The 10,706-nt window shown below is 45.3% G+C and overlaps 1 protein-coding gene and 1 non-coding gene across 2 annotated transcripts; one reads left to right on the plus strand and one right to left on the minus strand.

Annotated features, from left to right (window-relative positions):
• Positions 1-671: 671 nt before the first annotated feature.
• Positions 672-779, plus strand: LOC130504167 (small nucleolar RNA R71). The gene has a single exon (XR_008941164.1). It is a non-coding gene; the product is annotated as a small nucleolar RNA R71 (small nucleolar RNA).
• An 8,967-nt stretch (positions 780-9,746) lies between these two features.
• Positions 9,747-10,599, minus strand: LOC130504165 (uncharacterized; the record flags this gene model as incomplete). The annotated part of the gene is made up of 3 exons (XM_056998750.1): positions 9,747-9,877; positions 9,959-10,505; positions 10,555-10,599. Coding segments are annotated over 3 exons (705 nt in total), but the record flags the coding sequence as incomplete, so codon positions are not given.
• Between the last annotated feature and the right edge of the window lie 107 nt (positions 10,600-10,706).

Consider the following 10,706-nt stretch of genomic DNA (forward strand, 5'->3'; position numbering starts at 1 on the left):
CAATCCTCCTGATAGAGTCTTCAGTCTGGACAATCTGTGTCTCAAGTTTCTTAACTTGAGTGCAGATGGTGTCTATCCTCGTGGTCAGATTGTTGAAGACAGAATCAATCTTCCCATTGAAGTCTACTGTAAGCTTCTGCTGACCTTCCAGAACTCTATCAATCATGGCATCAAACTTACTCTCCTGGGTGGATGGCGGTGGGTTTTGGTAAGCTGAGTTGCCGTAGTTCCTTGTGTTGGTGAAGGGTTTCTGATACTGTGAACTCTGGTTGTAGTTACTCTTCTGACCACTGCCAAAAAAAATTCTGTTTCCACTCTGGTTTCCATATCTCTGAAATCCAGTACCTCCAAAGTAGTTCACATCTTCCTCTGTATCATCCTCTCTAGCCTCTCCTTTTTCAGCTGAGCAGACTGGCTGCCCCAGAAATGCATGTAAAGCATCTATCTTGGCTCTGACTTCATTCATCTGGTATTCCCCGATGGCTGCAACCGATTTCTTCTTGTCAGAGTCAGTGTTCTTGGTGCTCCTACTGTTGGCTAGGTTCTCAATAAGTCTCACAGCCTCTATTGGATTCCTAGTGTTGAAGTTCCCCTCACTAGCAGTATCAAGAGCCATCTGATACTTTAAGGCGATACCTCTGTAGAAAGTGCTTAACAGCTGCACTTCATTGAATCCATGGTGTGGACAGTCTTGCTGGAAAAACTTGAATCTGATCCACGCGTCTTTAAAAGTCTCACTAGGCTTTTGCGCGAAAGTGGCGATTTTGCTTCTTAAGTCTTCAGCGCGTGCCTCATCAAAGAAATTACGCAGGAAGGCGTTTTTGATGTCGGCCCAGGATGTCAGTGATCCTGTAGGTAGCTGCTTGAGGCAGTGTGAAGCTTCTCCAATAAGTGAGTATTTGAAGAGCTTGCAGAGTAGGTATTCCTCGGGGACTCCATCCATATGAATAGCAGCGATAAGATCCTCGAACCTCTCCAGATGGTCCATAGGATGCTCTTGTGATTGCCCAGAATAAGGTATCTGAGACACGAGAGAGTAGTACTGAGGCTTGAGCTCGAAGTTTGGCTTCAGAATCTCTGGAAGTCGAATAGCTGATCTGTTGGTGTAGTACTCGTCTGGACGGTTATAGTCTGCCAACGATCGTGTTTGAGCTTCTCCTGTAGCCTCAGCTTCAGGTTCATGGATTATGTTTCCCTGTGCATCTAGCTTCTGACCTGTTGCATTACGCAGATGACCATCTTGGTCATACAGGTTTCCATTCTCGCCCTGCGTGAGAATAACAATCGCGACCATGCTTCGCGGAGTAGTGTCGATCGATATACGGTTAGAAGTATCGAACGATGTGGATCGGCGAACGGTATCGGTCGACGGTCCTGTCTGAGTGTCGGTCGACTGTTGAACGTGAGTATCAGTCGATGGTGTAGCGTTTCTGTCGATCGATGCGGAGCGTAGGTCTTTGCGGATTGAACGTTCCAAGTGTGCAGGATCCTCTGAGAATAAAAGTTGATTTCCCCTGTTGCTTCTGGTACTGCTGGGCATGTACCTGAAAAGACAAGAAATATTTAAATAATAAAGGGGGGTAAAATAAAAACCTAAGATTAATAAGATTAAATCTAATGGCGATCAAAGCTCCCGGCAACGGCGCCAAATTTGATAGTGCTCAAATTACCCAGTAGAGCTTACTCTCTCAAATAAGAGGTACAACTGTAGTACTTAGGGATCGAATCACGAGGAGCTAGGGAACCAATTAAATAAAATCTACTAATCAATCCTAGGCAAGGTTGGTTTATATGATAGAAATGAAAATAACAATTCCTAAAATGAGCAAGGTAGTTGCTCTAACTAACAATATGATGGGTTGTTTAAATGCGATAAAGAGTGCTAGACATAGGGTTTCTATTCAGGAATGGAGATTATAATCTCTATAAATGCTTTAACAAGTTGCTTGCATGATACTATAGATCTCAGCCGCTTAACATATGTGATGAATCCCTGGTTAAAATATCTAGATCTCTGGCCACACCTTTCGCATGATGACACAGAAAAAGAGTCGGTCGATATCCTTTTAAGATATCGAGCGATACACCTTTCGCGGCGCCGATCGATTCACCTGTCGGGATATCGATCGACGGCTTCTAGATCTGCCTAGGCGCGAGCCGAATATGACCACAAGGTCTCAAGGAGGAACTGTCGTTCTTCTCAACGGGAGACAAGCATCGCTCAAATGGATAATTCAAGATAATCTAAGATCCTAGTGATCTATGTTATAGTTAGCTAATCTAAAACAAGCATAGGGTACAATCCATTTGATGAGTATCATAACTTAGCAATTATAGTTTGGGGCTAATCCCACAAACCTATTTAAACCCTAGATCTAACAAGTAGACTACTTAGACATAGCTAAACAATTCATAATAATAGATAGATGAAAGAATTGCATAGATAGAATAAAGTAGAAATACAGAAGGAGATGAGAAATCTCTCCAATCTCTCAAACACAAATAAAACTCTAGTCTCTCTCTCTCACTCTCTGCTTTGAGGGTTGTTAAAAGCTTGCTTCTTTCGAAGGTTGCCGTCAAAAACACTTTGCAGGAGTATTTAAGCATTTCCATTAGGTTAAAAACTCGTCAGGGGCAATCTCGTAATTTGGTGAAGTCTTGGTGAAGTAGTCGGCTAAACCATTTCGTCCTCGATATCGATCGACAACACTAAATGTGTATCGATCGATTATAATCTTCTAGTACGCGGATCTTCTCAGCTACATCGATCGACAACTCGGGTTGAGTATCGATCGATTATAATCGCAATGTTGACTTCCGACTCATTCTTGAATGGTCAACTCGGGTGTATCATCTCTTGCACTCCAAAATGCTCCAAAAACATCACTTTCTCACAAAATGCTCCTGAACCTGAAAACATACCTAACAGGCTAGAAAACAGATTAAATATATAATAAAATACTAGTATACCATGGTTAAAAATGGGTAAAATCCATGGTATATCAACGTCGTAGAAACTCATCTCCATCTCTGTCAAATCTCCGAGCAAATCAACTCCTCCAAGCATAACTGGTACATCACGATGAACTCCAGCTCCCAATCTCTCGGTGCCGGAAGTTTGAATCTGCTTAGCCTTTGGTTCAAAGACACCCCGGAAAGACCACGACTTGACCAATCGCGGACTCACAAAACTGTGAGAAGCTCCCGAGTCGAATAAGGTGTGAGCTGACTCACCTCCAACCGAAACCAATCCTACACAAGATTTTTACTAACTACACATGATAACCACAAACCAAAATATTCAAACACAACAAGTATGAATAAGATGCATACCCGCTATTGGCTCGGCTCCCTAGGCATCTCCAACTGTAAACACACGTGGAGCGATGGCTAGACGCTTCGGTGGTGGTGGAAGCGCTGCATTGCACCTCCTCGGGCAATCCCTGATCATGTGACCCGGCTGGTTACAGCCAAAGCAGTTCCCAACTGCCACTGCTGGGGCTGCTGCCACTGCTACTGGCGGTGCAACATGGGCACCGGCTAGCCTGCTTCGACATACCCTACTCTTATGTCAAAACTTCCCGCAATGAAAGCACTGGATGCCTGACTGACAGACTTTCCACCCTGCCTCAAACTCTCAAAGTCGTTCTTCTTCTCATCCAAAGCTTCTCTTGGAAAATACTTCTTGTTGAATGCATACATGAAATCCTCATAAGTCATCTCGCCACGGTGCATCACTCGCACTCCATCCCACCACACTGCTGCATCTCCGCGTAAATACAACTCAGCAATCCTAAGCTTGTGCCTTGGTGGGCACGAGATAGTGTTCAAACACTTATCCAAACTGTGCATCCAATGGTGAGCAAGTGTAGGGTCCGTGGTACCACTGAAATGCTCCAAGTTCATATACTTCATCTGTGACAACACCCTGATAAATGTTTCATCAACCTCGGGCACATGCACTGGAATGACGGGTGGCGGCGGCGGAACCTGAAAGACACCTGGAACTGGCTGAATAGGAACCTGCGGATACTGTGGCGCTGGGGCCTGCTGAGCTGGAACCTGATGATCATGCTGAACCTGAACTGGCGGAACCTGCTGCATATGAATCTGCGGACCCTGCTGCACATGAATCTGAGGACCCTGCGGAACCTGTTGAGCTGCAGCCATCTGTCGAGCAACTTCCTGAGCAGCTACTCGGGCAGCCTCTTGAGCGGCTTGCCTGGCTGCCTCTTGGGCAATCTGCTGAACTGCTTCCTGAGCAGCCTGTCTAGCAACATCCTGAACCATCTGTCTCATAGCCTCCTGGTCAACCTGAGGAACATCGGGCTGCGGAACTGCCGGCTGAACATGCTCATCCTGAGCCTCTCTAGCATCTCTAGCGATCTGAGCACGGGTAGCTCTCCTCGGCGGCATCTGAAATAAAGGTAAACGAGTTAACTTCTAACTAAATCCAACAATTAAAAGAGTGATATCGATAGGAAAGGTGCTATTTTATTTTATTTTCAAAAATCCCCATATCCCAATAAACATTTGAAAACCGATTAAAACCGAATAAAAACCAAGTGTCCAAAGATCGCCAGCCCGGATCGAAGCCGGGACAGAACACGTCTCTGATACCAAAACTGTGGCGACCGCCACTTTCAAATATAAATGCGGAATTAAAATAATAATAAATCGTAGCGCAGCGGAAATAATAATAATACGGATAATAAATTCCACGTCATATCATAAAGTCAAATACAATACCATAAATTCAAACCCGAAAATAAACATCTGAAATATCGATAACAACATAAGCCTGAAGGCTGAAATAAGAAATAACATAAACGAGAAGTCCAAAGGCCTGAAGGCCCAATAACGATAAAAGATAAAACGATAAACCCCACGAGCCCAAATAGTAGCACCAGTCCGATATGATCACTCATGCTCATCGGTCTCACCTGAAAGGGGGAAAAAGAAAGAGGGGTGAGCAACAGAGGAGTCGCTCAGTGAGGTATGGGATGCTAAACCGCAAACCATTGACTCAGTTCATAGCACTACAACTATGTAGGCTTAGCTCTAGCATGAAACAAACACGGCGTCTAGTACACCACACATAACAACAAATAATGTGCTAATAGCACACAGCTAGTCTCTGCACCACGCATTTCCTTATAAGGATATAACCATATACTCGAAGCGTCGCTAGTACAGTCTGTCTCTGTACCCCCACCCACCGTAGCATCGAATGCAAACGTCTCTGCACCACGCCCCAAATAGTAGCGTCGAAGCTCAAACGTCTCTGAACTCACGCCCATATCACACCGTAGCGTCGAATCTTGGACATCTCCGAACTAACACCCATCACATAGTCCCTACTCATAACTATGTATATACATATATATATATAAAACCGTGCTCAACATCAATCTATTCACACAACCGTTGAATCCTCTATTAACCTAATTCCGGTTTAACAATCAATAGCAATAATAATCAAACAAGACTCGCAAACAGACTCGATTCACAGAGACGGATCATGTTTTGAAACTAAACTTTTAATAATGGTAGTGCTAAACTAGTTCGGGATTTAACGGAGAAGCCCTCACCTTAGTAATGAAGAGAAGTGATGTCTATGAACTCCAGCTGCTCAAATAGACTCCAAATCTGAAATCAGATCGAAATTCCGAGTCAGAACGCCATTCGAACGGGTGAAACGGGTGTCTAAGGAAAAGTCAACCCGCTGGTCAAAGGTCAACCCGGTCAAACCTTGACCAGAAATCAATTTAGCTAACCGACCGGTTTACTCTGACCTAAATCGATTTCAATTGGACCGTCCGGTTTAACCCTAACCGAAATTAAATTATTTAATTAATTAAATCGACCGTTTATCCTAACCAAAATCTAATTAATTTTAACCAACTGGCTTATTCTAACCGATTCGCAATTAATTTAAACCAGTCAAACCAACCGGTTGACCGAGTCACCGAGTTGACTCACCGAGTCGACTCAGCCGCGTTGGCGAGTTGCCGGCGAGTCACCGGTGTTGGGCCCAAATATGGCCCGATAGCTAGCGATAAATAAGAGAAAAAGATAACGGGCTGCGACAGGCCCATCACAAAATCAATCTTCAAATGCAGCTAAGCTAGAGCCGGAGGCTGTAAGCTAAGGACGTTCACTAAAGAGGTCACGGAAGGGAGGCAGCTCGTGGACGTGTGAATAAGCGCAGGACCTGGTCAATGGGAAGCTGTTGCAAATCCCTCAAATCACGGAGGAGATCTCGGAAGTCAGTTGACGACGATCAAATGGAACCTGAGGCTATTTAAAGATGAAGTACATCAAAGAAAGAGATCCGATTGAACCCATATTCGAGACGACACTCTGAAAACATACTTATCTTTGTAACATTCTCATTGTCTTTGTAATCATCAAAGATCATCTTTGTAATCACTCTTTTATCAAAATCATCAATACAAATCTAAGTTCATTCAACAAGTTATTACGGGATTCAGCCCACGTTATCTTTCCCTAAACCTTTTCCTAAACTTTAACATGACCTAAAATCAGGAGGTGAGTTTGATCCCTCACAATTCGCGCCGTCTGTGGGAAGAAACAATCGAATCCCTTACTCCAACTTAAGGATGAATCCAGTCGATCAGACAACGAATCCGTCTGACCTTAACCTCCCGATTCAGAGCGATGGCTCACCGAACGACGGAGGCTCTAGTCTTGTAACTTCGGAGCCTCGATGTGGTGATCACCGATCTGGGCAACAGCCTCCGGCTAGCGCTCGAACGAGCCAGAATGCCACTGGAGCTACTAACCCGAGATCATCAAGTGGAACCGCCCCCAGGCTTCCAGTCGCCGAGAATCCTCAGCAGCAAGCCACTCCGAGCCAAACGGAGGCTCAGCTCTCTGAGATTCGTCAGATGATGATGCAATTAGTAGACAAAGCTCAGGAAATGAGCGTACAATGCATCAGCTAGCTGTTCGGCAACAACGATTTGAAGAGGTAACTAGATCTCTAAACGCAACAACCAACCACCGCAACATCAAGCTCCGTGGGTCACTTTCCGAGATCGATTGACCGATCCCTCATTCCCCTGAGGACGTTTAGACTTTTCTCCTGACAGCACTGTTCCGGAAGGACGGGGGTCTGCTTTCCAGACACCTCATACTGGGACAGCTCCCGCGTTTAACCCACCTATCACCAGTGCTAAGAATCCGACCCCCCCTCCTTCTAGCGCCAAACTGTGGGAACCGAAATTCGCACTGTCGATTTTAGTTAAATAAATCGAAGGAAAACTAAGTAAACATAGTTTTCCCTGAAGGCTCGGATTCTCTGCGACAACCAAACGAAATTGATAGAATAAAGCAACGTAGCGGAAAAATTGCACTAAGGCGTTTTATTAAATAGATGATAAGTTGAATACAATATTCTTCCGAAAAAGGGAAGTAGAGAGACGCTGAAGCGGAAAACGACGGAAATATAGGAGACAAAACGTTCTAAGTCTTGCTCCGCTAGTCTAAACTTCTAAGTCCTAAGCTAGCAGGAATTCTCTAAGTCCCTAGGTTTCGGATTTGCTCTCTCTCTTAGTGATTTTTTTTCTCCCCCCCCTCTTCCTCTCCCAAAGCTCCTTTATATACTCCTTCTTATGACGGTCTATTCTCCTTCTGGGCCGCAAGGCGGGTTTTTTTCCATTTTCGTCGGCCTCCATGTTTATCGGGAAACTTGACATTTATCTTCGGGAAACTTGACATTTATCCTTCCGGAAATTTAGCATTTATCTTGTTACGTAAAGATAAACGTAAATCGTCGTATCTATCTCAGATAATTGTAAACGGACTGTCCGATCGCGTTTGGTCCCTTTCGGGCCGTCTCTAGGACTTCCGTTGTTTTCTACGATTTCTTCGGAAGTTCTTCATTCGTTCGTAGAGTTGAGATGAGTGGTGTCTTAAGATAACCATCGCTGTTTCGTACGAAGGATTTAAGATCTTCCTTCCCGTTGATATCTTACGAGTTTCCGAAGTGTTTCCGACGGTCTTAGTTTGGAGTAAGAACCGGAGTTTCGTACGCGGAATCTCAATGATTCGTCCTACGAGGACTTGGAAAGACTTGAAGTACAGACTTCTGACGGCCGGGGCCTGGGACTTGTGTACCGGAGATTGTTGTCCGAAGACCCGAGCCAGCACGGGGCTAGCCGCCCGGCGGCCACGGCCAGCACGGGCGCTAGCCGCCGGCGGCTATGGCCAGCACGGGGCTAGCAGCCCGGCGGCCACGGCCAGCACGGGCGCTAGCCGCCGCCTGCTACGGCCAGCACGGGGCTAGCCGCCCGGCGGCCACGGCCAGCACGGGGCTAGCGCCCGCGGCCACGGCCAGCACGGGCGCTAGCCGCCGCCGGCCACGGGCAGCACGGGGTCTAGCCGCCCGGCGGCTACGGCCAAGGCCGGGGTCGGCTGCTCGGTTCCTTCGGTTTACGGGTGTTCGTGTTCGTTTTTCGGAGGGTTTTTCGTATGACAAATAGACTTAGCCGTTGATTTCGAGATAACCGTTTTTGACCCCAACAATACCTAAAATTCTTGAACTACGTTAGGCTTAATCCCTTGACTGGGTACGTAGGCAACTCCGTCATGAGTGCAGCCCCAATCTCATATCAACTCTCTGTTCACCATTACCAAAGGGGGCATATGTCTGATTAAAATCACATAGCCCAAACAGGCGATTGTACGATTATTATGATACCATGCATTCTGTTATCAATAAAACAATTATCTTTGATACCTTGACTCTTTAACAATTTGGGTCCCCAAGAGCCTGAACCTAAAATCTTCGAATCAACCCAGGTCACTAAGAACCTGGACCTAAGGTCTTAAAACCCTTAATGCTCTCGAAGGTCTTAAAATCCTTCAAACAAAATCAGGTCTCCACAGATCTGAACCCAAGGTCTTAAAATCCTTCAAACAAAATCAGGTCTCCACAGAACTGAACCTAAGGTCTTAAACCCCTCAAACTAAAACAGGTCTCCACGGATCTGAACCTAAGGTCTTGAAATCCTTAACAAAGTACAAATGTCTTAAAATCCTAAGCAAGTCTTGAAGGGTCTTAAAATCCCACAAACGAATTCAGGTTCCCATGAACCACTCTCAAAAGAGAGCCCAACCGAACTCAGGATCCCGGAATCCTGAACCTAAGGTCCTAAAATCCTTAATAACAAGCTAAGGTCTTAAAATCCTTAACAAAAACTAAGGTCTTAAAATCCTTAACGAAAACCTAAGGTCTTGAAATCCTTAACAGAGTCGAAGGCCCCTAAATCCTTCGAAGAAATTCGAAATTCAATAAAACAATTCGTTTCCTCACAAAGTCAGATCAGAAAAGATCTCACAAGCCTTCGAAATAATTCAGGTTCCTAAAAACCTAGAGCTAAGCAGAAACCCGATCACGATCAAACGTCACATTTGGCGACTAAAGACAATCCAAGTCTTCTAGACTTATCATAAAACCCGAGATCTAATTCTGAGGATTCAATAAACCTCTTCCTATTGAAACTCTTAACAAAGTCCGAATTCATACAAAAAATGACTAAGTCAAATCGAGAGACTTGGAACGAAAATAAAAACCAAATTCAGATAAAAAGGGTTTAAAAGCCTCCCCAGGCTACCAAGGGTTTCGAAGACCCTAAAACAAGTTAAGGTTTAAAAGCCTCCTCAGGCTGTAGATCTGATACATAAAATATAAGCCCATTGGGCAGAAATCCTAAAAGCAAACGAAAGAGCCTCAGCTCTTAAACCTCCTTATCACCTGAGCTCTTCTCAGCTCCCTTGTAAACTGGATCATCTTCCGGAACTTCTTCCTCCATTTCCTTATCGTCGCCTCCCGGGGTGGCTTTGACTGGGGCTGAGTAAGAACCCACCAATCCCAAGTTAGAACCGAACTCTCCAGAAAAGGAGAGATTAAACATATTAACCTCAAAAGTACCTGAGCTCTCAGAGAGTTGAGGAAGAGGGAGCTTGCTGATCGAGAAGTCCGAGACTTGTGCCTTTTCGTACGCAGCAACTGCCTCCGGCATCATAGCCACCAAGCGAGCGTACTCATCCTCAGCGCTCTTGATCTCGTTATCCAGCATGTCCTTCAGGAGCTCAGTATTAGCTTGAAGCTCTTGAGCATAAACCAGAAGATCGACCTCGTCTTTCTTCTTGGAGAACTTCTCCTTAACGGAAACCAGGACCTTGTTGTAAGCGTCAGCTACCTCCTTCTTTCCTCTCCGGACGGCTAGCCTGACCTCAGCTTCCTTGTTCTTCTGGTTGTCCTGAGATGAAGCAATCAGCTCTTTGACCTGGTACTCGGCTATCTTCCGAGCAGCATCCAACTCCCCAATCTTCCTGCTCTTCACCTGGAGGTCAATCGCTTGACTCTCGATAGTCCCTTGCTGGATGTCAGCCTTGGAGCCGAGTCTCCTGACCTCGGCTTGAAGTTCAGAAAACCTGAACCCGAGCTTGATCAAGTTCCATCTTAGTAGCTCTGACTAGCTCAGTAACCTGAGCTAGCTCACCAGCGTTGGGAGCATTGTGCACAGTTTCCTCGAACTTGAACTGAGCCCTGTTGATAGCTCCAACCAGCTGCAACAAATGAAAACAAAGACTTAATAAACATTTTCCAAAGAAGCTTAAGCTAAAAGTCTAAAATGAAAACCATACATGACCCATGCAGTGGGCGATGTCAACGT

The sequence above is a fragment of the Raphanus sativus genome, unplaced genomic scaffold, assembly GCF_000801105.2.
Source record: "Raphanus sativus cultivar WK10039 unplaced genomic scaffold, ASM80110v3 Scaffold1392, whole genome shotgun sequence".
Lineage (NCBI taxonomy): Eukaryota > Viridiplantae > Streptophyta > Magnoliopsida > Brassicales > Brassicaceae > Raphanus > Raphanus sativus.